Source organism: Malassezia restricta, chromosome V, assembly GCF_003290485.1.
Source record: "Malassezia restricta chromosome V, complete sequence".
NCBI classification, from domain to species: domain Eukaryota; kingdom Fungi; phylum Basidiomycota; class Malasseziomycetes; order Malasseziales; family Malasseziaceae; genus Malassezia; species Malassezia restricta.
Window position 1 is genome coordinate 695,599 of NC_040197.1, and position 23,796 is coordinate 719,394.

Genomic DNA, 23,796 nt, shown 5'->3' on the forward strand with positions numbered 1-23,796 from the left:
AGAACGGGGGACCGATGACGCGGCCCTATTTCGACCCTCCACCACGAGCCAAGACGATGTCGGACGCCGAGAAGAAGGGCGAGACGCACAAGTTCCATGTCAGCGGTATGACGTGTGGCGCGTGCGTTTCGAGCATTGAAAAGATGCTGGGAAAGCAGGAAGGCATTCTCGATGTCACGGTGGCTCTGCTGGCGGAGCGCGCCACAGTCACATACGATGCGTCGTGTGGCTGGACGCCAGAGAAGGTCGTGGAGGCGATTGACGACATCGGCTTTGATGCGGAAGTGGTGGTCGAGCCCAAGGAGGACGATGTGGTGCTGTCGATATTTGGCATGACGTGCTCGTCCTGCACGAGTTCGCTCGAGAGGGTGCTCCGAGCCGAGCCAGGTGTCGTATCGTGTGAGGTGTCGCTGGCGACGCAGCGCGCCCACATCCGCTTTGATCACCACCGAACGAATGTGCGTGCGCTTGTGGAAGCTGTTGAAAAGGCAGGTTTCGATGCACTGCTTTATGATGACCGTGACGCGGCGCAGATCGACAGCCTCACGCACGTCCGCGAGATGCATGACTGGTGGCATGCGTTTCTGTTTTCATTGGCGTTTGCCGTGCCCAACTTTTTCCTGTGTATGGTCCTTATGCACGTTCAATTTCTACGTCCCATTCTGATGGCACAGCTCCTGCCGGGCTTGTATGTGCAGGACGTGCTAGGCCTGCTTCTCACGCTGCCGGTCCAATTCGGCGTGGGACAGCGCTTTTTCCGGGCGGCGTACAAAGCCATTCGGCACGGGTCCATGACGATGGACACGCTCGTGATTGTCGGCACGATGGCGGCGTGGACGTTCAGTGTAGCAGCGATGCTCGTCTCGCTGGGATGCACGGGGCCTGGCTGCGAGAAGCCCAAGACGTTTTTCGATACGTCGACCATGCTTATAACGTTTGTGGCGCTGGGCCGCTACTTGGAAAATTCGGCCAAGGGACACACGGGCGAGGCACTGACGCGGCTGATGCAGCTGGCGCCGCAAAAGGCCACTATTCTGTCGGGCGATTCGGAGCGCGTGATTCCTGCCGAGTTGCTGCAGGTCGGCGACATGGTCAAGCTGGTGCCGGGCGAGAAGATTGCGGCGGACGGTATTGTGCGACATGGCTCTAGCACGGTGGATGAGAGTATGGTCACGGGCGAGCACGTCCCGGTGCCCAAGTCGGTCGGTGCGCAGGTGCTGGGCGGCACGGTGAATGGCCACGGCACGCTGGACTTTGAAGTGACTCGTGCAGGTCGTGATACGAGTCTGAACCGCATTGTCCAGCTGGTGCAGGATGCGCAGGTCAGCAAGGCGCCTATCCAAGACTATGCGGATCGCGTGGCGGGTGTATTTGTGCCGTGTATCATTGCACTCAGTCTGTTTACGCTCGTGCTCTGGCTGACGGTCGCGTGTGTCTTTCCGCCGGCATGGCAGCCGCGCATGCTCCGTGATGCGGGGTCGCACAAGTTTATGGAGTGCTTGAAGCTGTGCATTAGTGTCGTGGTCGTCGCGTGTCCGTGTGCCTTGGGTCTCAGTACGCCGACGGCCGTCATGGTCGGCACGGGTGTCGGTGCCGAGAACGGCATTCTCATCAAGAATGCGCCGTCGTTGGAAGCGGCGTGCGCTGTGCGCCACGTGGTCTTTGACAAGACAGGCACGCTCACCAAGGGGCAGTTGAGCGTGACGGACCAGATGCATGTCGGTCCGTTCCCGCTCGAGCACATGCTCGCGCTCGTCCAGAGCGTCGAGAGCCGCAGTGAACATGTGCTGGCACGGGCTCTGATAGCCCACTGTGCTGCGACCCCGTTGCCGCCAGCGCACACGGACTCGTTTGACATGGTGCAGGGTGCGGGTGTGCGTGCCACGGCGGAGTGCGAGGGATCTGTCTATGATGTGGTAATCGGCAACGCGACGCTGCATGGCGAGCGGCCGGTGCCGATGGAAGCCTTTGCACAGGGCTGGGAGGCTCGGGGATGTACGGTCGTGTACGTTTCGTTGAACGGCGCGCTGACCGCGGCGTTTGCTCTATCTGACGTGCTCAAGGAGCATGCAGCCGACAGTGTTCAGTGGCTGCACGACATGGGTATGCAGTGCAGTATCATGACAGGCGATACGTCCGCGTCAGCAGGCGCCGTGGCGCAGGCGGTCGGCGTGTTCCCGGACCATGTGCATGCTGGCCTGTCGCCGAATGGCAAGCTCACGTTGCTGCGTGAGTGCCGCACGCCGCGTCCGCAGGCGCACACGCTGCTGGAGCGTGTGTGTGAAGCGCTGATTCCCACGCAAAAGTACGGCCTGGCGATGGTGGGCGACGGTGTGAACGACTCCCCGGCGTTGGCGGTCGCCGATGTCGGCGTAGCGATGTCGTCTGGCTCGGACATTGCGATGGGCGCGGCGTCGATTGTGCTCATGCGCAACGATTTGATGGATGTGCCGACGGCCTTTATGCTGTGTCAGCGCATATTTTGGCAGATCCGCCTCAACTTTCTGTGGGCGATGACCTACAACATGATCATGGTGCCTCTCGCCATGGGCCTGCTCCTCCCTTGGGGCATATACCTGCATCCCATGATGGCTGGCCTTGCGATGGCTTGCAGTAGCGTGAGTGTCGTGCTCAGCTCGCTTTCGCTGCGCCGGTGGAAGCGCCCCACCCTGTCTGATGCCCCGCCGTCGGCTGGTCCGACGTGGCCACGGCGCCTCGTCCGCATGCTGTCTCACATGAGCCGCTCAGCGCCGCCTGAGCCCGAGTACACGGCGCTGAACGAGGTGGTCTAGCTCCGGACGACGAGCATGACGTCGGGAAACGTCTCGCTGTGCGCGTCCCACGTCGTGAGTGCGCGTCCTTCTTTTGTTACGCAGACGCGCATGACGCGATTGCGAAAGCCGACTTGTTGGAGGTGCTCGCCAGCCTGCGAGACGAGCTGCTGTGCGTCCTCGTCGGTGAGCGTGGCGTCAGAGTTCGTGTCTGACAGGATATGCACGCTCACGAGGTGGGCAAAGCGCGCTATGCTGCCGAACAAGGTATCCGTGATGCCTTCGTACAAGTGCACGACGAGGTCACGGAGCGTGTGTGCGATCTTTGCGTATGAGAGCGCGTTCAGCTGTGCCAGAGAGAGGCCGAGGCCGTACAGACGCAGCGTGCGTAGGGGTGTGGCGCCTAGGCGGCGCAGGCAGGCATCGGTCATGTGCGGCGCGTGTGCGTCGACGATCGCTGCGCGTCCGCCGCACGCGTACAGTGTGAGGTGCTGCAATGCGTCGCACGATGCGAGCACCGCACTCACCTCGTCGAGAAAGCTTGGCACGTCGTGGCGCGGTAGCGTTAGTACGAGTGACTGCACATGCTGAGGCACGACGCGTCCGAGCGCCGAGGGGCTCAGTCCCACCGCCTCGAGGCACAAGTGACGGACCGTCGCGAGGGCCTCGATGCCGGGGCCATAAACGTGCTTGCATCCAATGAGCGCGAGGCGCTGAAGGCGCGGTGCCAGGGGCGCCAGCGTCCTCAGGATGTCGTCCGTGACGACGGACGAGTGCATGCACAGCAGCTGCAGGGACGCTAGGCGGCCCTCGAGCTGCGCGACGATATCGGGTAGGTGTCGTACGACGGTAGCATCCGGTAGGAGAAACGACAGGGTGGTGACGCTGCGTGGGATGCGCTCAGCCAGCAGGCGTGGCGACCACGTCCGACTATCGCCCGTGAGCTCGAGCGTCTGCAAGTGGTGCGTGGCGTCGAACATGTGTAGCAGGACGCGGTCGCTCAGACTGCCTGTGCGAGTCCATCGCAGCTCGCGCAAGTGCGTCATCGACTGGAGCGCCTGCACGATATGCGCTTCGAGCGCCTCGAGCGCTTCTGCCGGCATGCCGAACGGAAATACGCGGACCTCGAGGATGCGCACGAAGGCCGCGAGAGACGGTGTCTGCGCGAGGGTGGCAAAGACACGCACGAGGCGCGTCTGATTTCGCAGCCAGATGCGCTCATACAGCAGCGGCGTCGCAACTGCATGCCACAGACGGCATACGCGGCAGCACGCCGCCAGATCCCGGACGCGCCACGCCAAGTGCCGCAGGACGTCCGGCAGGACGTCCGGCGCCACAGGCATGGCAGGCCAGGCACGCACGGACCGGTGCCTGGTGCTTTACATCACGTGATACGTAGGCGCTCTGGCTGCACTCAGCTTCGTTTTGCGCCACGCTGGACGACGACGGCCATGGTGTGGACGCAGAGGGTGCGCGACGCGCTCGTGCGCACGTACGCGACGACGACCAAGATACCAAAGCACTTTGCGTACCAGGACAAGCGCAAGGGGTTCAGTGAGCGCAAGACGTTCCTATTTAACAAGTACCAGCGCATGATGCGCGAGAATGAGCTGGTCGTGCTTTTTCACGCCGAGAACCTGAATGTGAAGCTGCTGAGCGAGATCCGCCGCCAAGTGTCACACATCAAGGTGCCTGACGCTGACCTCGCGCGTCTCGAGGCGCTGAACCACGGCGCGCCGTGGACGTGGCCGGCATCGGCTTTTACGATGGCACGCACAGGCCTTTTGCGCCCCGTGTGCCGCCGCGATACCGCTGAGTCGATCCAGGCACTCGAGCCCTACCTGCATGGACAGATGGCTATGCTGACATGCCCTGTGCTTTCGCCCGAATACGTCGGCAAAGTACTGCGTGCGATCGAGCGGCCTGTCACGGCCGCCGCGAATGACGTCGATCCCAAGAGCGAGAAAAAAGCGCCGCTGTTGCGGCCGCTCGTGGCGGTGGCTGAGCGCGCGCGCGTCATCGATGCCAAGAGCCTGCCTGCGTTCACGCAGCTTCCGAACCTCGCGACGCTCCGTGCGCAGCTCGTCGGTCTGTTGTCGGCGCCCGGCACGCAGCTCGCTGGCATCCTGTCACAGGCGGGTGGTGGCGAACTCGCCGCTACACTCGAGGCTCGTCGCCGCGATCTGGAGGCATAGGTCGATAGTCTACATCTACGTCTGGGTATCTGTGGGGCGCTGACGAAACTTGTCGCGGAGCCGGCGTCCCTGCTTCTTGAGCCACTGCCATGGCGTCAGGGGGTATCCATCGAGGAACGGCGGGCGCAGCGCATGCAAAAGGCGCTGGCGGTACGGCACAGGCGCCTGGGGCTGAGGGGTATGTACAAGGTGAGGCGCAATGCGCAGAATCGCCCAAATGAGGCCGTGGCGAGACGACTCCATGTGCGACAGGTACCGCTTGTGTCCAAACTTTTCGATGCGGCGGCGCAGGAGGCGGAATGAGACGCCCGAGCGCACGTCGGCGTCGATGTGCATCCGCGTCGATGCGCCATCTTCACGCAAAGTCAGTGCCTCCGTGACGGCCAGGACGGATGTGTGGTCCAAGTTGCGGGTCCAAATGGACATGACGCGGGGCGCCTCCGCACTCAGATCGACTTCGCTGTCCTCTAGCACCCATGACGTCGTTTGCTGGATAATGTTGCGCGGGACCCAGCTCGGTAGCGAGCCCGACTTGAGGATGAGGCGCGACGTGCACAGCACGAGGCGGGGTAGCGGCCCTGGCTCAGGCGGCGCACGCTCCTCGATGCGCCGCGCTACGACGTCGACGGAGAGAACATGAGAGGCCTGTGGATTGGGGTAGCGTAGGAAAAAGCCTTGGACGCACTCGCGCCATGGAAACGCGAGCTGCGCGTCACTCGCGACCGTTTGGACCATGGCTGGAAGAAGACGGCAAAAATTTTTTTTGGTGGAGGACCACTCAGCTAGGGACGTACAACTACGAGGCACCACCCATCATTTTCTGCATCAGGCCGCCCAAGCCGCCCTGCATCATGTTTTGCATCTGCGAGAGGTCTGGCATGCCGCCCATACCAGGCATGCCACCGAGACCGCCCATGGCCGCGAGAGACGGGGGCACTTGGCCGCTTTGGAGCTGGCGCATGAGCTGTTCGCGGCCGCCTGGCTGACGGAGCTGGGCCTTGATGTCGGCCGGCAGCGACTGTTGCATTTTGTGCATCTGCTCGCGCGTCATGCCCGGTGGCATCATCGGTGCGCCACCTTTCATTTGCTGCATCCAGTTCGTCTTGCCGCCGACCTTCTTGACCATGTGCGCCATTGTGCGGTACTGCATGAGAAACTCTTCGACATCACGCACACTCGTGCCACTACCGCGCGCCACACGCAGGGCCCGCGCGGTGAGACGCACGGGCGTTTTCGTTCCTGGGTGGATGGGCTTGGTGAAGCAGCTGCCGTCGGAATCCAGCTCGTCGGGTGTCATGCTGTCGATGATGTAGAGCATCGTCTTGAATTTTTGGTTCGCGGTTTGGTCGTTCGGTCCCTCGCCGCCCATCATCTGGCCCATGCCGGGAATCATGCCCGCAATCTTGGACATGGGCCCCATGCTCATGATGCTCGTGATCTGTTCGCGCCAGTCGCGGATCGTCAACGTGCCGCCTTCTTGAATCTTTTTCATCATATCGCGCTGGCGCTGCTGGACGTCCTCGTTCATGTGCATCTCCTCCATCTTGTCCATCAGCCCAGACAGATCGCCCATACCGAGGAGCTTGGAAATGAAGGGCCGCGCGCGGAAAGGCTCGAGGTCGTGGATATGCTCGCCCGTGCCGATAAACAGGATGGGCGTCTGCGACGACGCCACGGCTGAGATGGCACCACCGCCCTTGGCATGACCATCGAGCTTGGTGACGAAGAGCGCACCATAGTCAGCTGCCTCCTTGAACGCGCGACACTGCGCCTCGGCGGCCTGGCCGATGCTCGCATCCAGGACCATGATGGTCTGCTTGGGTTTGACGGCGCGGCTGATGTCGATCATCTCGTCAAACAGGTCCTTCTCCTGCTTGTGCCGGCCAGATGTGTCGACAATGATCACATCGAAGCGGTTCTTTTTGAAGGACGCGACACCTGCCGACGCAATCGCGACGGGATCCGTCTCTGTGTACGAGCCATAGAACGGAATGCGCGCCTTGGCTGCATTCTGCTTGAGCTGGTCAAAAGCGCCGGCGCGGAACGTATCAGCACACACGAGACCCGTCCTGTAGCCGCGCTTCTGGTACCAGAGCGCCAGCTTGGTACACGACGTCGTCTTACCTGAGCCCTGCAGGCCGACAAACATAATGACACTCTGCTGCCCCTTGTCGAGGCGGTGCTTGGTCGAGCCTTCGCCAGGATCCACAAGCTGAACGAGGTAGTCAAAGATGATGCGCTGCACCTGGTTCTTGCGCTGCGCGTCCGAGTACGTCTCAGCCTTCCCCTTGTCATTGAGCAGGGCCCGCACTTCGTCCTTCACGTCCTGCCGCAGCTTTTGCACGAGTCGGACATTTACATCGCTCGCCAGCAAGGCCGCACACACATCCTTGAGCAGCTGGTCAATCGACGCATCATCCACCGTCGGCTGCCGCTGCAGGTCCGAGAACGCCTGGTGCAGCCGCCGCCCCAGATCCGCTAGCACCATGGTGGGTGGCGGAACGAGGTCTTCCAGCACGTGATGTCATGCCACCATCGACGACGCGCGTCCTGCTCGCCTCGGTGCTGTGGCGCGTCGTGTGTGTGTGCCTGCTGCTGGTCAGCACGCACGCACAGCCGGCGTTTGACACGTCCGGCGAGCTCGTGCGCTTGACGCTGCGGCCAGGTGCGTGGGATGCGTACTGGGACGCCTGGGCCGCGCCGTTCGTGCGGTGGGATACCGTGTACTTTGTCGCGATGGCCGAGCGTGGCTACGTGTATGAGCAGATGCTTGCGTTTCAGCCGGGCATTGTGCATGTGCTGCGCGTGATGGGATCTGTGCCACGCGTATGGGGCGCACCATGGAGTCCGACGTGCGCCGTGCTGGGCGGTGCGATCGCCGCGAATCTCGCGTCGATCCTAGCGCCCGTCCTCCTTTACCGCCTCTTGCGCACGCTGACGCGATCGGACGCGGTAGCCGAGCGTGCGGCGCTCTTGTCGGTGCTGGCGCCAGCCTCCGGCACGTCGCTGAGTGCCCCGACGCCTGAGCCCTTCTACTCGGTCCTGGCCCTAAGTGGTCTGCTGCTGCTCACGCACACGCACACGGCGTACCAGTGGGGCGCGGCCGTGTGCTTTGCGCTGGCCACCTGGTTTCGCGCGAATGGCGTGCTGCTCTGCGGATTTCTCGTGTGGCACGGACTGTACAAGCCGGTGCTGGAGTCGTGGCCGACAAGGCGTACATCGCACGCGATCAGTGGCATTGCGTCAGCGCTGGTGTCTGTGAGTCCGTTTGTCGCGCAGCAGTGGTGGGCGTACACGCGCCTGTGCCCTGGCCGGCCGTGGTGTGACGCTCGTCTGCCCCTGGCTTATACCTTTGTGCAGCGTGCGTACTGGGACGTGGGCTTTTTGCGGTACTGGACCGTCGCGCAAGTGCCGAACTTTGTGCTGGCGATGCCCGTGCTGGCCGTCGCGGCATATGCGTGCCGCCCGCTTGTGTCGTCGAGCGTGCTCGTGGTGCTGGCGCCGTGGCGGGCCAGGCAGGCGCCGGGAGATGTGTATGTGTATGCCTGCCACACGCTCGTGCTCGTATGCATCCTGCTGCTGGCGAGTCACGTCCAGATTGCGCTCCGGATGGCGACGCCGGGCGGCATGCCACTCGTGTGGTGGGCATGCGCGGCGCTGTATGAACGGCACCGTGGGGTGCTTGTGTACCTACTATGCTACAGTACAGCGGCCATCGTGCTGTATGCGGGCTTTTACCCACCGGCCTAGCGACGATGCATCTCCATGTCGTCCAGCACGGCATGGTCCGTAAAGCCCATGCGCATCTCGCGCTGGATCGCGAAGCGCTCGGCGAGAATGATGCACAGACTCGCATGCACGATCATCAGGGCCCACCAGTACAGCGCATAGGGCACGGCCCCAGCGACCCAGGTCGTGATGAGCAGGTGCGTGAAGTGCATCGTGCTCACAAAGTCGAGGACGTGCGTAGGTTTCCGCACGAGGTAATAGAGAACCTGTACATCGAAGAAGACGGTGAGCATCCACGCCGCACTAATCGCCCAGCCGCGGCGCTTGTCGTGCGTCCGTCGATACTCCCACGCTTCGAGCTGCTGCTCGACCGAGTCGGTCGGGGGGGGTGGTACGTCGTTCGTCAGCGTCGGGGACGTGTCGTTCCAGCGGAAGCGGGACGGGGCCACCACCGTCGGCTCGACGGGCCCTGACGCGTTCGATCCCTGGAGCCAGATTGACCCGGCCGTCCAGTCGGACAGCGCCGCCTGCTCGGTCGGCGTCCATGGCACGGCTGGTGCCTCGTCGCTCGGCTTCCAGCCAACGAGATCCATGAGATGCGTCCAGTCCCACGTCGGCTTGCTCGCGACCTCGCGCCAGTCGAGCATCATGCCGACCTGGGCTGGGCCGCCCTCAAACCGCAGGGCTGCCGGCTCCGTAAAGATGGACAAGAGCGGCGGCACAAACGTCGCAAGCAGGATATAGTGGACGCACTGGAGCACGCATATCTGTGCCAGGATCCGCCATGGATCCCAGCCATGCAAGGCCGTCGGCAGCTGCACAGGCCATGGCATGTCGCGGCGTGGAGACAGGCGAGGCGTGGAGGGTTGTTTTTATGCTCCATTTTGTGCTGGTGCAGAATCAGCAGGGCAAGGCGCGGCTAGCCAAGTACTATGTCCGCTACGACGACGCTGAGAAGAAGCAGCTGCCTGGTGAAGTGTATCGCATCGTCGCGCAGCGCAATCCGCGGTCACAGAGCAATTTCGTCGAGTTCCGGCACGGTACCAAGATTGTGTACCAGCGATACGCGGGCCTGTACTTTTCCGTGTGTGTCGACATGCACGACAATGAGCTCATGTACCTCGAGGCCATCCACCTGTTTGTCGAGATCTTGAATGCCTACTTTACCAACGTGTGCGAGCGAGATCTCGTGCTCCATTTCTACAAGGTCTACGCGGTGCTGGACGAAGTGTTCCTCGCGGGCGTCGTGGCCGATACGAGTGCGGCGCAGGTCTTGCAGCGTCTCGAACTACTGGATCGTCTTGGTTAGGCCTTCCACAGCTCCTCGATGCGGTACCGCTCCCGAGCGTCGCTCGTCATAACATGCACGACGCACCACCCAGCATCGATCAGGCACCAATCACCGCTGCCGCGCGACGCCACACTCTTGGCGCGGCGGCCTTCCTTGGCCAGATCGGCACTCGATACCAGGCCCTCGACGCGCACAGGGTATGTGGTAGGCAGGAGGGCGTCCATTTCCTCCGCCTCTCTCGCGTTTCGCTGGCTATGCGCGCGAGCGTTTTGGCGCTGCGCAGCCTCAGGACTCGGCTGCCATGAGCTGTGAAGAATGCGCCGCATGCCCTCAACACTCACGCCGAAGCGCTCGCTCAGCGTCTTGACGGAAAAGTGCGCAGGGTCCTTGGCGTGCAAGAGTCGTACGCCCTCGATCGCCTCGCGAGAGAGCTTGCGCTTCGGCGACCAGCTCTCAGGATGCTCAGACGTGGCTTGTTGTATGATGTGAGCGGGACCCAGGACCGCATCCAGCGCCGCGTCCTTGGCCGGCAGCGTCGTGGGCGGAGGCGTATGCTTCAAGTACTGAACGAGTTCCTGCGCCACGCGACGCACCGTGCCGACATTCGTGCCGCGCACTTGCACGATGACAATCCAGTCCTGCACCTGATCCACGACGGCCTCTGAGGTCGCCGTGGGCCGAATCACGGTGATCGGCGAGCCCCGCACGCGTTCCGACCAATCATCGACATCGATGTCATCTGGCTCAGCAGGACGTGCCACCAGTGGATGGAGTGCACCTGTTGTGCACATATCGACCAGCGTGGAGAGCTGCTGGGGCACATGGCCCGAGGTAGGGATATAGGCAGGCATCCACACGACCGGTGGCAACACGTCGGGGCTCGGCTCAGGCGGCGGTGCCTTGGCTTCGACAATGTGCTCGTCCATGAACCAGGGCAGGCGCGCCGGTGCCGGCTTGGTCGTAGGAGCTGTAGGAGCCGTGGGGCGCCGCACCCTGGGCAACGCAGCCCTGGCACTGGTGTGCAGCGATCGCAGCGCACAGCGACGCCACATGACAGCGAGCCAGGCAGGAGGCCTCCACGGCCAGGCGACCGCCGGCCGCGATTGTATCACGTGATCTATGGGCCACGATGGGCCGCGGCGAGGAGCGGCGGCGCTTCCTCATCACGGTCATTGTGACGGAATGCGTACGTATGGCTGTGCTCACACACAGTCCAAAAGCAACTTGAATCCGAGTTTCCGCTAATTGACTCTGACCCGCATTTCAGGCGCGTGGTGCGGTACTTCCGCCCCTCGGACTACTACTACATGGCCGGCTCGACGCTGGCGTTCCCAGGAGCGCTGTGGCTCATGGAAAGCGCCAGTCCTGCGCGGGGCAAGGGCAAGCTCAGTGCGGCGATGAAGCTGTCTGCTGCGCTTGGTCTGTGTGGTGGCTTCCTGTATGCGTACCAGCGCTCGACATTCCGCTTCTGGGGCTGGTCGGAGAATGAGCGCGAGCAGCAGCGTGCCCGGGAGGAGGCGCAGTCGGGCACGGTGATCGGCCAGGGCGAGAGCTCGCTATCGGATGAGATGCAGGGCGTGGCGCACCGCAACAGTGTGTTTTCGCAGCTGAACTTGGCGGTGTTGCCGTGGTTCAACGTGGTGAACCACAAGTACCACTCGTAAACATAGCGCGTGATATATTTATGGCAGTGCTGCTATGGCCTGGAGAAAGTCCTCATTGTCGGGCTCGCACTGGTGGCCGAGTTCAAAGGCCGCGCGAGCCTCTTCGTAGCGCTGGAGGGCGGCGAGTGCCTTGCCCTTACGAAAGTGGCCCTTGCCCCATGCGCCCTTGATTTTGACGGCGGCATCGGCGTCACACAGCGCCTCGATGTGGGCCTCACAGGCCAGCATCGCGGCGCTGCGATTGGCGAGCATGACAGTGAGTTCATCTGCGATTATCGAGCTTGATTCCCACATGGGCCGGCTCGTGATCAGAGCGATGCCCAGCGTGTAGTGCTTGATGGCCGTCTCATAGTCCTTCTTGCGGTACGCGGCGTTGCCCTTCGCCTTCTCTTCAGCAATGCCCTCGGAGAGCTCCTTCTGCAAAATGTTCGGAGGCGGGGGGCACGGCGCCTGAGGCGGAAGCATCCGCAGCCAGTTGACGATCAAATTCAGCAAGTGGACATCCTGCGCGTCGGTATGCACGCGCTTCGTCGTTGCGTCTACGCTGAAGGAAAAGAGTTCGTCGCGATCCACCGCTACAAGCAGCGGATTACCCTGTGCATCGGTCGCCGTCTCCGGCGGCACCGCCTGTGGAACCCCCGACATGCCAAGACGCCAACGGTAGTGTCCACGCGGCCCCTCGAAGGGGCCTGGCTCGCTCGCTCGTCTTCTGGGTATGTCACGTGACGGTGACCAGGAGGCCGCGCGTGCGTCAGCGGCGGCCTCGTAGAGAGTCTTGATGCTGCTACGTGGGCTGCGAAGTGTGTGCGCCGTGCCGCGTCAGGTGCGTGCTGTGCATGCGTGCGCGGTGCGTCTGAATGCGGGAGCGGATCGCGCCGAGCAGAGCATGCAGCGGTTCTGGAAGGACGTGCATCTGGCGTTCGAGACGCCGAGCAATGGCGACGACGAGCACTTTGTCGTGCAGCTGGACCGGCGCAACCTGCGCACGCCGGGCGGTGCCAAGCTGGCTATACCTGCGGATCGTCCGCTTCTTGCGTGTCTGATTGCGCAGGAGTGGGACGAGCAGACGCAACTGATCAAGCCGCACTCGCTACCGCTCACCTCGCTCATGTCGCGCGCCATTGATGCGCTGCAGGACGATGAGAGGGGCCGGAAGGAGGTGCAAGACTACCTGATGCGCTACCTGGATACCGATACAGTGTGCTTCTTTGACAAGGAGCCAGCTCGTCTCGTGCAGCTGCAAAAGGAGCGCTGGACGCCGCTCCTCGAGTGGACGCGCCGGCTGTTGGATGCCGACGTCCACACGGCGACAGGCACGCTGGTGTGCCGGCAGCCGGACGCGACGCGCGCCAAGGTCGAGCGCCTGGTCGCAGGTTTGCCGCCACTCGATCTCGCGTCGCTCGAGCGCGCCGTCATGGTCAGCAAGTCGATGATCATTGGCCTGGCGCTGATCCACCGCTACATTGAGGCCGAGCAGGCGGCGCTCGCCGCCGAGGTCGAGACGGCGAGTCAGGTCGCGACGTGGGGCGTGATCGACGACTCGCACGATGTGGATCATGCTGAGCTGCGTCGCCAGCTCGCGAGCGTCGCGTGCGCCCAAGTGTCGACGGAGCCGGAGCTCGTGGAGAAGTTTTTGCAAGTGCTCAAAAAGCATGACGGTGCCTTCCGTACATAGCGCGTCACACACCATATTCGACCGTCTGGACGAGCACGGCTTTGCGGAGCCAGCGGCGGCGGCGCGTGTAGCGTCCCATGCCGTTTTGCTTGCTAAACTTGTCCCAAGCATTGTCGCCATACTGCCATCCCTCGGCGTCGACGTCCATGCTCGCGGAAGGCATATCGGCAGGGCGCGCGTAGCGGCGTACCTCGTCGGGCACCTCGACATGCTCGCGCTGGCTGGCCTCTTCGCGCTGTGCCTCGGTGGCCGTCGTGCTCGCAGCGGGCGTGTACGTGGACGACGAGACGCCGACGACGCCCGCGACGCGCCATTCCGTGTCGACCCAGCGCCATTCCGAGGTGCGGCGATCCGACTTGCCTGTCGTGTGGGACGAGGGCAGGAGCACGCTGGTGCTGCGCGGCAGCGCGAACGAGGCGGGTGGGGCGACAGCGGCGTTGTCGCTGTCCGACCAGCTGGGGCGTTCCTGCGGTAGGAGGGCGGCTGTCCAGTCCAAACCGATCCACCATCGCTGGTTTTCGTAAATTTCGAATACAAAGGGCGTCTCGTGCTGCGTCGTGCGTGGCCGAGGTGCCAGGGCGGCTTTGGGCGTAGGCAGGGACGCCGCGAGCGTCTCGGAGCCGCTGAGGGCATGTACGAGCCACATCACGCTGTGGCGCACAAACGCACTGCGCCACAGGGCCATGCGGAGAAGTGTGGCCCATGGCGAGCACCACGACAGAACGAGGACGCCGACGAAGAGGAGGACGTGGCGCACGCTGAGCGAAGCGATCGGGAAGGGCGGCCACAGCTGGAGGGACACGTACGTGGGCGAGCTTGTGAGCCACGCTGCCGCACGCACGAGATGGGGCACGACATGAGTTTGGAGCCAGGCTGCGGCCGTGAAGCAGGCGGACGGGACGTGAGGCGCGATGCGCGCGTCCCACAGCGCGAGGCTGGCGGCCCACGCGCGGTGTGCCCAGGCCGTCGGCGCACCGCCGAGCCACTCCACCAGGTTTGCGCGTGTCGCGTAGATGTGAGTCAGCCACATATGAGACGGGAGCATGCACAGGAGCCACACGGGCCATGTGACGAGGAGGAAGAGGACGAGGTGCACGGGTCCGTAGCCAGGCACCTGCCATGTCAGCACGTCGTAGACCGGCTGCACGAAGCATTCGTGCATGGCCACGGCAAAGTCGCTCACGTCGGCCAGCTCGACCAAGGCGCGGCGCAGCTGCTCGGGACTGCCGCGCTCGTCGGAGGCACGGCGGTGGCCTGTGATGCGCGCACACGAGCGGTGGAGCCATGTGTAGCCCAGGAGCGCCAGCACGAGCAGCTGCGGTGCATACCGCAGCACCTCGTAGCCGTACAGGCACAGCTGGACGTACGCGACCAGCAGGATCCACGACTGCACACGCATGGCGTAGCCGCCGCGCCAGGTGACGAGGAGCAGCGCATGGTGCATCACATGAATAGCGGGCGCAAGCACCGTGAGGAGCTGGATCATGCTGGGCGGCATCCGCTCGACAATATCGACGAACGACAGCGTCCGCGCCGGCTTGACGGCACTCGACGGGCTCATGGTGGCACGCCTCAACCCCACATGCTCGTGGCGCCGTTGGGGCCGGCGCCGGCCGCGTAAGCGATCACGTGATATATGAGGCGAGGCGGCGGACGGCCGCGCTGTGGGACGTTGGCGATGGGCGGCGCGGCGGACGCTTCGTTCCAGCGGACGTCGCTGCATGTGCGTATCCTGGCGTCGATCGTGTGCGTGATCGCGGCGTGCGTGCCGGCCTGGTGGATGCTCACAAAGATCGAGCGCTTGCCGTTGCCAGCGGAGGCGGTGCGTGCGCTCGAGGCGCGTGGCGCGTGTCCCATCCGCACGGCGTGGGCGGTCGTCGTGCCGACGAACGAGTGCGAGAGTGTGCGGCAAGAGCTGCAGCGGCACTCGCTGTGCGTGGACTGGCGCGTCGAGGGCACACACTGTGTGGCGGGCGCTGCGTCCGCGACGTCGACGTACCGCGTGCCTGACGCGAATGTGAGTGCGCATCTTGCGCCGCTGCTGCGCAGGGCGGAGAGCGACTCGGTGAGTGTGCCGTACGCGCGCAAGATCCGCGTCGTGTTTTCGCTTCTGCAAGAGGATGCGAGTGTCGGCCGTGCTCTGCATGGCTGGGACCTGACGCACGCCCTGCACAACATCAGTGCGTACGAGGCGCTGGCGCCCCTCGCACGCACGGTTCGTGCGCTCGAGCGCGTGTACGATATCCAGCTCGAGAGTCAGGTGCAGTGGTACGCGCCTCTTGAGCTCGAGCCGCAGCGCCATGGGGCAGGTCAGGATGCCTTTTACACGGTATCGATGCAGGACGCGCGGGTGTTTGTGAATGCCGAGCAGTGGCGCCTGGACTCGTATGGCACGGCCGACTTGTCGCCGGCGACCGAGGTGCGTACGCTCCAGTTTGTGCTGTTTGTGCCGAGTGTGCATGCGCCCCTGTATTTGGACGCCGAGACGCTGCACCAGCAGCCGGCGTGGCTGCTTCCACAGTGGGGCGGTGTGGTCGTGTGGAATGGTGCGCACGAAAGCGAGCATGTATCGCTCGAAGCACTGCAAGAGCCCATGTCGCGCTTTGCCGAGCAGCTGCGGGCGCTCCTGGGCCTGGAGCGAGGACCGGATGTCGGCATGGCCGTCGAGGGCCTCGTATGGCGCCGGACGCTCGAAATGGCGCGTAGTGCGGTCGAGACGCTCGGCAGCATCGTGCGTCTCGTGACCAAGATCCCGAATCTCGGTGTGAATGCGCAGGTGCGCGATGCCACGCTGGCCGCGATCGAGGCGCTGGCAGCGTGTGATCCGCAGCACGCCGATGCGGCTTTGCATCACGCCACGCAGGCACATACCCATGCCTCGCGTGCGTTTTACGATCCGTCCATGCTGGCCACGCTCTACTTTCCCAGTGAGCACACCTTTGCCGTATATACCCCGCTGTTCGGCCCCCTGTTCATGCCGCTGGCCCTGGGCGCGCTGCGAGAGTGGAGGCGAAGGCGGCACCGTCGGTAGATAGTGGAGGAGGAGCCAGGTGTGATGAGTTGACGACATGTCTCGACGACGAGAGGCGCACGACTTGGAGCGCGTGCTTGCGCTGTCGCAAGCGGAGGCGCAGCGTGCCTCGCAGACAGATACGGCGCCGTCACCGCCCGAGACGGAGACGTCCTCGAAAGGCGGGGCGCAGGCCGTGGCGCCGCATGCCTCGGAGCCTGGCAAGGCGCACGCGCGAAAGCGCTTTTTCGGCAAGCCGCTTCGCACGCTACTGGTGTCGGACAAGACCAGCCGCATGCCAGGCCTCGGGCGCCGCGTACGTCTGCCGCCCCTGCACCCGCACCGGCGTCTGCCGCCGCCCAAGCGGCCGCGCCTGCCGACCAAAGACGCGCCCCCGCCCAAGGAGGGCAGCGACGCGGAAGAGGAGGAGAACGGTGAGCCTGAGCCAGACTATGAGAACGAGGGCTTTTTGTAATGTACATAGGGTATCAAAAGTGATCGGCATGCGTAGCGAACGCGGAAAAGTCGATGAGGCGGAACGCGTCGGCATCGCGATGCGACTCGGCGGCCAAGTCACGCCACGCCGGCGCAGAGGGCGGCATGGACTGCGTGGCTCGGAGTCCTTGGCGCGCAGGCAAAGGCCGCATCGGACGCTCGGACGGCGCATGTGCGACGTCGACATCGCACGACATGGGCTCGGACACGGGAAGCGCATCCATCTCGCAGCCGTCGTCGTCGCCAAAGGCGTCGGCGAGCACGGCATCCGAGTCGTCCTCGGCCGTGCCGCGCTTGAGGGAGAAGGGCGACGGCGCTTCGTCGGCGGCGCCGGTGGGCATAGGCGGCGCCATGCCACGTAGCGCGCCATGCGGCACAGATGCCGTGCGGCCCCACTGATGCGATGACTGCCTGACCTGCTGTACGGTATCGAGCGCTGACGCGCCGCTGGACGAGCCGCCATGTCTGTATCCACGACTCACATCTACGCGTCAGTAGGGCGTACGTACTCGATCGGATGCGCCAGCCCATGCTCTGGAGCCGGTTTTGCACGTCCATGGGAATGCTGTCGTACTGCGAAGACACGCGTGACAGACCTGTCGAAGGGGCCCCATGGAGGCCGACGTCGTGTGCGCTCACGGCGCGCTTGTTCATCATGGTGCGCCAGAAGAGGCCGTGGCGCGGCGCCCGACACGCCGCGGCGTGCCGTCCGATGCATGTGCCACGTGGCAGGCGCACGGCCGCCACCCGGTGCATGGGGGTCTATGAGGTCGCTACAGCTCGAAATCGTACGCCAGGAGATCTGCGTCAGTGTGCCCTCGTGCGTACCGTCGATGTTCGGGAGCAGGTTCATCTTGATGAATCTGGTGTGAGTGGCGCAGTACATACTCCTTGTGGTCATTGTCCTCCTTGTACCGCACGAGATCATCCATCGTGGCAAAGACCGAGTACAGGCCGTAGTTGAAGCCGTGCGACCGCGTGTCCCACACGGGCGGGCCCAGCCTCATGTCTTGGCAGACGTCTTTCACGACAGCAAGATCGCGAATTGTCTCGGCACGGGCCTGAAACTCTTCCCACCCGTTACTCAGCACCTGCGACTTGACCTTGAACAGCACAATGTGGACCAACGGCATGGTGGGACGGAGGGAGCCCGTCCTCTCCACCTACGCCGGGCCTCCACCGCCGGGGCCCAAGCGCGCCTGGGCCTCGTCCCACAAGTCACGCTGGCCGCAGACGCCAGCGAGGACGACCAGAATCATCCAGGCGCCGCCCTCGTGCTGCGTAGACTGCTGACGCGCACGCACAAGGCACTTGATGCACGCGCGAGCCAGGACACGCAGAGAGGCCATGTCCTCGCCCGACACGTCGTCGTCGAGGCAGGCGAGCAGGCCAAAGAGCCAGCGCGCGTGGACAGGGTGCAGGACCGCGTCGCCCTGCGTGAACTGGGCGTGCTGCATCCACTTGCGAAAGAGCTTGGTAAGTGCTACGGCCTCGCGCGTGTCGAGCTGCGCCAAGACGGCCAGGCTGGGCTCACGAAATCGGTAGCCATGCGCCGTGAGATCGTGAGCGTCTAGGAGTTCGCTGACCTCGCTCTCCGAGTCAGAGCCTGCGCCCGAGACGAGCATGCGCTGCCGCTCGTCCTCGGTCGGCGCCGCACGGCCATGCACATAGGCGTACCAGCGCGACTCCTCGTGGACGCCGGGTATACGTGCGCGCACAGTCCCTGTGGGCCGCAGCACGCGCACACTGTAGCGCAGGCGCTTGAATCGCTCGACAAAGACCGTGCACCATGCATGCGTCGGCATACGCGCGTCCCCCTCGGGCTGCGGCGCCGGCGTGGCGAGAGGCGCTTCTTCCATAGCATGCACTAGAATGGACGGTGCGTTTTGTGCCTCCGCACGCACCATCGCCAGGTACTCTTCGCCATCGCGCGGGATGCCATCGACCGGCAGCGTGCCGACCGGCAGGCTGGGCTGGCCTCCCTCCGGCGCGCGTGGCATGAGGCAACCCACTGCGCCTGGGCCTTCGGCCGATCAAAAAAAAAAAAAGAGGGCGACGCGTCCCTCGCTTGGGGGTGTGACGACGATGGGCCCACGAAGCCAGGCGCAGCCGCGCGGGCGTGCGGAGCCTGTTGAGGCCGAGATGCCGCTCGGCAGGTACTTGGCATCGACCGAGAAGCGGGTGCGTGACCGGGCGATTCGCTCGCTCGCGGCGTTTGTGCTGATGCGCGCCCAGGAGGGGGGGTTGTCGATGTCGCCGGCGGAGCTGTCCAAGCTGTGGAAGGGTCTCTTTTATTGTTTCTGGATGAGTGACAAGCCGCTTGTGCAGCAGCAGCTGGCGCAGGAGCTCAGTGAGCTTGTGCTGATGGTCGCAGGTATAGATACGCGGAGCGACGAGGCTCAGGTGGCGTCGTTGCGGCATGCGCTGGCGGCGCTCGACTTTTACCAAGGGTTTTGGCACACGATGCAGGCCGAGTGGCTGGGTGTGGACAAGTTCCGCATTGACAAGTACTACCTGCTCATGCGCCGCTTCTTGCAGGCGGGATGCCAGCTGCTGCTCGTGTATGGGTGCGATGCGCTGCTGGTGGAGCGGTACGTGCACATCATGCGCGGCACCGACGGCCCGCTGTCGTCGAACAATGTGCATGTGCCCGACAGCATTACGTACCACATATGCGATGCGTTCCTCGCGGAGCTCGACGCGGCCGTGGCGGCGCATGCGGAGGCGTCGCCGGCGGTCCCGACGATCGAGCTCCTGGCCCCGTTCATGGACCTCGCGGCCACCAGCACGTCGAAGCAGGTGCACGAGCGCGTCATGTCGCGCGTCATTGACCCGTTCCTGGCGGCGTGCCAGAGGCGCCTGGCGCAGTCGACCGACGAGGCGCACGCTAGCGAGGAACACGAGCCCCTCGAGGCCCTGCTGTCTCATACGCGCCTCGATACGGGCGTCGCTTCGTGCAGCGACGTGTACAGTGCCGCGCTGCAACGCCTCATGCGCGCCGCGAGTGCGCCGGATACCTATGCGCCCAGCCGCCGGCACTTGTACGCTCGCTGGCACGAAGCGGCGCAGGCCACGGATCTTGATTAGTCATACATACGTTCGCCACCCTCCGTCATGGACGTGATAGAAGTTGAGCGCCCGACGCCGGGCTTTGTGACGTCGCTGGCGTCCGGCGCGGCGGCGGGTCTGTCGGTGGACCTGCTCTTTTACCCGATCGACACGATCAAGACGCGTCTGCAGAGTGCGCAGGGCTTTTGGAGGAGCGGCGGCTTGCGTGGCGTGTACCGCGGCATGGGCAGTGTGGCCGTAGGGAGTGCGCCGGGCGCGTCCATCTTCTTCGTCACGTACGAGACGTGCAAGGATCGCATCGCGCGTCTGCTATACCCCGAATCGAGCGCAGCCGCGATGGCGTCGGCGCCGTCCGTGCACATGGCCGCCGGCACGCTGGGCGAGATGGCCGCGTGCCTGGTGCGTGTGCCGACGGATGTGGTCAAGTCGCGGCAGCAGACGTCGGCGTACGGGCGCATTTCCTCGTACGCGGCGCTGCGGCAGGTCGTCGCGACAGAGGGCGTGCGTGGTCTGTATCGTGGCTATGGCAGCACCATCTTCCGAGAGATTCCGTTCACGTGTATTCAATTCCCCCTCTACGAGTACCTCAAGCGCCAGCTGGGCGAGCGCACATGGTGGCATGCGGCGGGCGCCGGCAGCATAGCCGGTGCTGTCGCGGCGTGCTGCACGACGCCGCTCGATGTGATCAAGACCCGCATCATGCTGGCCAAAGTCTCGCCGACGCCCGGTGCGAGTACGCGCATTGGGCCGACGCTCCTGCACCTCGTGCGGAACGAAGGCGTCGGTGCGCTCTTGGCTGGCGTGGTGCCACGCACGCTGTGGATCGGTCTGGGCGGTGCGGTGTTCCTCGGCACGTTTGACGCGGCGGCGGGTGTGTTAGCGCCGCAGCTGGGCTAGGAGCGACAAGAGGGCGCGGTCGTGTCCCCATGGCATCGCGAACGAGACGCCGATCGGGTCGCGACGGCGGACAGGCACCGAGATGGCTGGAAAGCCGGCCAGGTTCGCCGAGACGGCGAGGACGTCGGAGGCGTACTCTTCGACAGGCTCGTCGAGACGCGGCGCGGCGCCCAGCGTCGTGGGGTACACAAGGACATCGACGTCGCGGAAGCATGCATCGTATGCCGCACGCAGCGCCTGCCGAAGCCGTAGAGCACGTGTATAGTGCGAACGACGCGCCTCGGACGACACGGCATACGTGCCGAGCAGGAGGCGCCGCTGCACCTCGGCGCCCAAGTGCCGGCTCCGATGGCGCGTCACGTCGTCGAAGAACGTCGACGTGCGCTGCACAGGCACGCCGAATCGAATGCCGTCGTAGCGTGCAAGATTGCTGCTAGCCTCGGCGAGCGAGAGTAGGTAGTACACGGCCGCCGCCGACGTGACGGGCGGCACAGACGTCGGCACGATCGCCGCGCCTTGCGCGGCCATCGACGCGAGCACGCCGTCGACCGCGTCGAGCGTGCGTGCATCGACTTCGGCCGGAAACAGTTCTTGAACGACACCGACGCGCAGACCTGGCAGGCTCGGCGTGGCGACGTGCGATAAGCGCTGGCGCACGTCGTTCGGCACGCATGTCGCGTCGCGCGGGTCCTCGGCCGCGAGCACGTCGAAGGCGCGCGCGATATCCGGCAGCTCACGAGCGAGGAGGCCGACCGTATCGAGCGAGTCGGCATACGACACGACGCCCCAGCGACTGAGCATGCCGTACGAAGGCTTGAAGCCATACACGCCGCAATACGACGCGGGTATGCGTACGGAGCCACCTGTATCTGTGCCGAGCGCGAGGCGACACAGCCCCGCGGCGACAGCTGCCGCCGCACCGCCGGAGCTGCCGCCTGGCGCGCGTGGCGCGTGCAACGGATACGCCGGGTTGGCCACGGGCCCGTACATCGAGTGGGTATTCAGGGCGCCCATGGCGAACTCGTCGCAGTTGTTGCGCGACGAGATCCATGCGCCTGCGTCGCGGAGGCGCTCTACGACCGTCGCATCGAAGGGCGCGCGGTACTCGGCGAGCATGCGACTGGCACACGTCGTGCGCACGCCTTGCATCGCGATGTTTTCCTTGATGCTGACGGACCAGTCGTGCAGTGGCCCAGCGCGGAGCGGAGGGCGCTCAAACACCTGCGTGAGCGCATTGTACGGGTCGTGCGGCCCGCTGTGGAAGCCACGCACGACGCGAGGCACTCGCCGGGGCCACGTCATGGCGGACGAAACGACGTCCATGCCACGTGGAGGGGAATTGTTTCTCGGTGGCGACCATGTCCTTGTGGGTGCGTTTGTGTGCGCCGTGGGAGGCGACGGTGGCTGTGCGCGTGTCGAGCGAAGCGCGGGGCGCGGATGTGCGTGCAGCGCTGACGCCATGGCTCGGTCACGCAGATGTGCGACTGACGACGCGCGGTGGCCAGCCTGTGTATGCGCATGCGCACGTCGTGGCCGACATGGATCTCGTGGTGCGAGCGCGGTTCTGTGGCGGCAAGGGCGGCTTTGGGAATATGCTGCGTGCGCAGGGCGGGCGCATGAGTGCGCGCGGCAAGCATGAGAGCCAGGACTCGTGTCGCGACTTGCAGGGCCGCCGCGTCGGCTCTGTCAAGCAGGCGCAGCTGCTGGCCGAGTACGTGGCGCAGGCGTCGGAGCGCCAGGCTGCATGGGACGAGGCGCAGAAGCGCAAGTATGCGAAGCTGGAGCGCATGCTGGGCCGGGCGCCCAAGTCGATGGCCGACTATGAGACGGCCGCGGAGAAGCTCGACGAGGCGGGCGAGACGCTGGAGGAGGAAGCGGCGCAGCCGTCGACGTCGAAGCGAGAGCGTCTCGATGATCACGACTATGTCGAGCAGAGTCGCGAGATTGTGGACCATGTGCGGGGGGCTGTTGCGTCGGCGATGCGCAAGAAGCGGCGCAAGGGCAAGGAACGTGCTGCCTAGCGTCGTGGGGGCTGGAGCAGGCGCTGCTGGTGCCACACTGGGCGCTCTTCGTCACTCGACGCCTCGTGGTACGTGGCTGGCGTCGTGGGCCGCGACGTGCGCCGGACCGGCAGGGTCTGCTGGACGAGGCGCATGCGTTTCGGCGGCGGTGCGTCGCTGGCGTACATGGCCATGCCGAACTTTTGGCTCTCGCGCTGGACGCGCATAGCCTCGTCGTATGGCACGCCGCCCAGATCGTCCTGGATCAGGAGGCACACGAGCTCGGGAAGGAGGACGTTGTCGAGAAACTGCGACGTGTTGAGCGGCGCAAAGTGCCTCTGCACGTCGTCGCGCGTGAGATCGAGCGTGGGGAGAAGCGGGTCTTGGACGTACACGGCATACAGGATCTCGTGCAAGAGTTCCCAGCCGCGCTCGCCGTAGTAGCCACATAGGCGCTCGTCAAACGTGTTGAGATCGCACACCTTTCGGCCCTGCGCGGCGCGCTGCGCCTTGGCGGTGCGGAACCACACACTGTGGTCAGGATGCTCGATGCAGTCGTGCAGGATGCGCAGGTAGCGCGCGTCAGGCGACGTGATGCGCCGCCGTAGCTGGCGAAAGTCGATGGACATGGGCCACCCACGCGATGCGCCGTGGGGGATGACGTCGCGCTCGTTGCGGTGCTGCTCGCACACGGCGAGCGTGTCGGTGGGACGGAGGACGTGTCCTGCCTTTTTGCGCTGCTCCCAGAACGAGAGCATGTCGCGCAGCACACGCGAGGGGCGCTCGATGGACGCATGGCAAAAGGGGCACGTCTGCCGCGGCGGCGCACTTGGCGCATCGTCCTGTGCGCCGGGGGCATGTCCGAACTCGGCGCGCAGCTCCTCAAAGGCCGCGCACGACAGCGACGGGCGCGCGCGCTTCGGGAGGATCAGCTGGGCGCCGGGCGTCATGAGCCGAGGGCAAGGTCTGTTGGGTATACACACCTCCATCCATAAGGGGC

General features: G+C 64.6%; 23 protein-coding genes across 23 annotated transcripts; 11 read left to right on the plus strand and 12 right to left on the minus strand.

Moving 5' to 3' along the window:
- Window positions 1-56: 56 nt before the first annotated feature.
- MRET_3241 (Cu+-exporting ATPase) lies at window positions 57-2,792 on the plus strand (the record flags this gene model as incomplete). The annotated part of the gene is made up of 1 exon (XM_027629868.1): window positions 57-2,792. The coding sequence occupies one exon, from the start codon at window positions 57-59 to the stop codon at window positions 2,790-2,792; it is 2,736 nt and encodes a 911-aa protein (XP_027485518.1).
- Window positions 2,789-4,114, minus strand: MRET_3242 (uncharacterized protein; the record flags this gene model as incomplete). The annotated part of the gene is made up of 1 exon (XM_027629869.1): window positions 2,789-4,114. One exon carries the CDS (start codon window positions 4,112-4,114, stop codon window positions 2,789-2,791), a length of 1,326 nt encoding a protein of 441 aa, XP_027485515.1.
- A 108-nt stretch (window positions 4,115-4,222) lies between these two features.
- On the plus strand, window positions 4,223-4,966 carry MRET_3243 (uncharacterized protein; the record flags this gene model as incomplete). The annotated part of the gene is made up of 1 exon (XM_027629870.1): window positions 4,223-4,966. One exon carries the CDS (start codon window positions 4,223-4,225, stop codon window positions 4,964-4,966), a length of 744 nt encoding a protein of 247 aa, XP_027485516.1.
- A 15-nt stretch (window positions 4,967-4,981) lies between these two features.
- On the minus strand, window positions 4,982-5,701 carry MRET_3244 (MSF1 domain protein; the record flags this gene model as incomplete). Its single annotated transcript, XM_027629871.1, has 1 exon — window positions 4,982-5,701. The coding sequence occupies one exon, from the start codon at window positions 5,699-5,701 to the stop codon at window positions 4,982-4,984; it is 720 nt and encodes a 239-aa protein (XP_027485513.1).
- A 61-nt stretch (window positions 5,702-5,762) lies between these two features.
- On the minus strand, window positions 5,763-7,454 carry MRET_3245 (signal recognition particle subunit SRP54; the record flags this gene model as incomplete). The annotated part of the gene is made up of 1 exon (XM_027629872.1): window positions 5,763-7,454. One exon carries the CDS (start codon window positions 7,452-7,454, stop codon window positions 5,763-5,765), a length of 1,692 nt encoding a protein of 563 aa, XP_027485514.1.
- A 38-nt stretch (window positions 7,455-7,492) lies between these two features.
- MRET_3246 (phosphatidylinositol glycan, class V) lies at window positions 7,493-8,716 on the plus strand (the record flags this gene model as incomplete). Its single annotated transcript, XM_027629873.1, has 1 exon — window positions 7,493-8,716. The coding sequence occupies one exon, from the start codon at window positions 7,493-7,495 to the stop codon at window positions 8,714-8,716; it is 1,224 nt and encodes a 407-aa protein (XP_027485742.1).
- On the minus strand, window positions 8,713-9,528 carry MRET_3247 (protein SYS1; the record flags this gene model as incomplete). The annotated part of the gene is made up of 1 exon (XM_027629874.1): window positions 8,713-9,528. One exon carries the CDS (start codon window positions 9,526-9,528, stop codon window positions 8,713-8,715), a length of 816 nt encoding a protein of 271 aa, XP_027485512.1.
- MRET_3248 (AP-2 complex subunit sigma-1) lies at window positions 9,522-10,004 on the plus strand (the record flags this gene model as incomplete). Its single annotated transcript, XM_027629875.1, has 1 exon — window positions 9,522-10,004. One exon carries the CDS (start codon window positions 9,522-9,524, stop codon window positions 10,002-10,004), a length of 483 nt encoding a protein of 160 aa, XP_027485510.1.
- Window positions 10,001-11,038, minus strand: MRET_3249 (required for respiratory growth protein 9, mitochondrial; the record flags this gene model as incomplete). Its single annotated transcript, XM_027629876.1, has 1 exon — window positions 10,001-11,038. The coding sequence occupies one exon, from the start codon at window positions 11,036-11,038 to the stop codon at window positions 10,001-10,003; it is 1,038 nt and encodes a 345-aa protein (XP_027485511.1).
- A 130-nt stretch (window positions 11,039-11,168) lies between these two features.
- On the plus strand, window positions 11,169-11,650 carry MRET_3250 (NADH-ubiquinone oxidoreductase 21 kDa subunit; the record flags this gene model as incomplete). The annotated part of the gene is made up of 2 exons (XM_027629877.1): window positions 11,169-11,172; window positions 11,199-11,650. The coding sequence occupies 2 exons, from the start codon at window positions 11,169-11,171 to the stop codon at window positions 11,648-11,650; spliced, it is 456 nt and encodes a 151-aa protein (XP_027485581.1).
- An 18-nt stretch (window positions 11,651-11,668) lies between these two features.
- On the minus strand, window positions 11,669-12,295 carry MRET_3251 (translocation protein SEC72; the record flags this gene model as incomplete). Its single annotated transcript, XM_027629878.1, has 1 exon — window positions 11,669-12,295. One exon carries the CDS (start codon window positions 12,293-12,295, stop codon window positions 11,669-11,671), a length of 627 nt encoding a protein of 208 aa, XP_027485484.1.
- Window positions 12,296-12,428: 133 nt separating this feature from the next.
- Window positions 12,429-13,325, plus strand: MRET_3252 (ATP synthase mitochondrial F1 complex assembly factor 2; the record flags this gene model as incomplete). Its single annotated transcript, XM_027629879.1, has 1 exon — window positions 12,429-13,325. The coding sequence occupies one exon, from the start codon at window positions 12,429-12,431 to the stop codon at window positions 13,323-13,325; it is 897 nt and encodes a 298-aa protein (XP_027485486.1).
- A 4-nt stretch (window positions 13,326-13,329) lies between these two features.
- MRET_3253 (integral peroxisomal membrane peroxin) lies at window positions 13,330-14,886 on the minus strand (the record flags this gene model as incomplete). The annotated part of the gene is made up of 1 exon (XM_027629880.1): window positions 13,330-14,886. The coding sequence occupies one exon, from the start codon at window positions 14,884-14,886 to the stop codon at window positions 13,330-13,332; it is 1,557 nt and encodes a 518-aa protein (XP_027485485.1).
- Window positions 14,887-15,003: 117 nt separating this feature from the next.
- Window positions 15,004-16,356, plus strand: MRET_3254 (phosphatidylinositol glycan, class S; the record flags this gene model as incomplete). The annotated part of the gene is made up of 1 exon (XM_027629881.1): window positions 15,004-16,356. One exon carries the CDS (start codon window positions 15,004-15,006, stop codon window positions 16,354-16,356), a length of 1,353 nt encoding a protein of 450 aa, XP_027485481.1.
- A 37-nt stretch (window positions 16,357-16,393) lies between these two features.
- On the plus strand, window positions 16,394-16,810 carry MRET_3255 (uncharacterized protein; the record flags this gene model as incomplete). Its single annotated transcript, XM_027629882.1, has 1 exon — window positions 16,394-16,810. One exon carries the CDS (start codon window positions 16,394-16,396, stop codon window positions 16,808-16,810), a length of 417 nt encoding a protein of 138 aa, XP_027485480.1.
- Window positions 16,811-16,823: 13 nt separating this feature from the next.
- Window positions 16,824-17,487, minus strand: MRET_3256 (uncharacterized protein; the record flags this gene model as incomplete). Its single annotated transcript, XM_027629883.1, has 2 exons — window positions 16,824-17,314; window positions 17,340-17,487. The coding sequence occupies 2 exons, from the start codon at window positions 17,485-17,487 to the stop codon at window positions 16,824-16,826; spliced, it is 639 nt and encodes a 212-aa protein (XP_027485483.1).
- A 116-nt stretch (window positions 17,488-17,603) lies between these two features.
- Window positions 17,604-17,963, minus strand: MRET_3257 (stress responsive A/B barrel domain protein; the record flags this gene model as incomplete). The annotated part of the gene is made up of 3 exons (XM_027629884.1): window positions 17,604-17,632; window positions 17,659-17,693; window positions 17,719-17,963. 3 exons carry the CDS (start codon window positions 17,961-17,963, stop codon window positions 17,604-17,606), a joined length of 309 nt encoding a protein of 102 aa, XP_027485482.1.
- Window positions 17,964-17,993: 30 nt separating this feature from the next.
- On the minus strand, window positions 17,994-18,830 carry MRET_3258 (gem associated protein 2; the record flags this gene model as incomplete). The annotated part of the gene is made up of 1 exon (XM_027629885.1): window positions 17,994-18,830. One exon carries the CDS (start codon window positions 18,828-18,830, stop codon window positions 17,994-17,996), a length of 837 nt encoding a protein of 278 aa, XP_027485479.1.
- Window positions 18,831-18,915: 85 nt separating this feature from the next.
- On the plus strand, window positions 18,916-19,917 carry MRET_3259 (ribosomal RNA-processing protein 1; the record flags this gene model as incomplete). Its single annotated transcript, XM_027629886.1, has 1 exon — window positions 18,916-19,917. One exon carries the CDS (start codon window positions 18,916-18,918, stop codon window positions 19,915-19,917), a length of 1,002 nt encoding a protein of 333 aa, XP_027485478.1.
- A 27-nt stretch (window positions 19,918-19,944) lies between these two features.
- On the plus strand, window positions 19,945-20,796 carry MRET_3260 (solute carrier family 25 (mitochondrial S-adenosylmethionine transporter), member 26; the record flags this gene model as incomplete). The annotated part of the gene is made up of 1 exon (XM_027629887.1): window positions 19,945-20,796. The coding sequence occupies one exon, from the start codon at window positions 19,945-19,947 to the stop codon at window positions 20,794-20,796; it is 852 nt and encodes a 283-aa protein (XP_027485605.1).
- On the minus strand, window positions 20,776-22,098 carry MRET_3261 (aspartyl-tRNA(Asn)/glutamyl-tRNA(Gln) amidotransferase subunit A; the record flags this gene model as incomplete). The annotated part of the gene is made up of 1 exon (XM_027629888.1): window positions 20,776-22,098. The coding sequence occupies one exon, from the start codon at window positions 22,096-22,098 to the stop codon at window positions 20,776-20,778; it is 1,323 nt and encodes a 440-aa protein (XP_027485606.1).
- Window positions 22,099-22,154: 56 nt separating this feature from the next.
- MRET_3262 (SDE2 telomere maintenance) lies at window positions 22,155-22,817 on the plus strand (the record flags this gene model as incomplete). The annotated part of the gene is made up of 1 exon (XM_027629889.1): window positions 22,155-22,817. One exon carries the CDS (start codon window positions 22,155-22,157, stop codon window positions 22,815-22,817), a length of 663 nt encoding a protein of 220 aa, XP_027485423.1.
- On the minus strand, window positions 22,814-23,746 carry MRET_3263 (uncharacterized protein; the record flags this gene model as incomplete). The annotated part of the gene is made up of 1 exon (XM_027629890.1): window positions 22,814-23,746. One exon carries the CDS (start codon window positions 23,744-23,746, stop codon window positions 22,814-22,816), a length of 933 nt encoding a protein of 310 aa, XP_027485608.1.
- Between the last annotated feature and the right edge of the window lie 50 nt (window positions 23,747-23,796).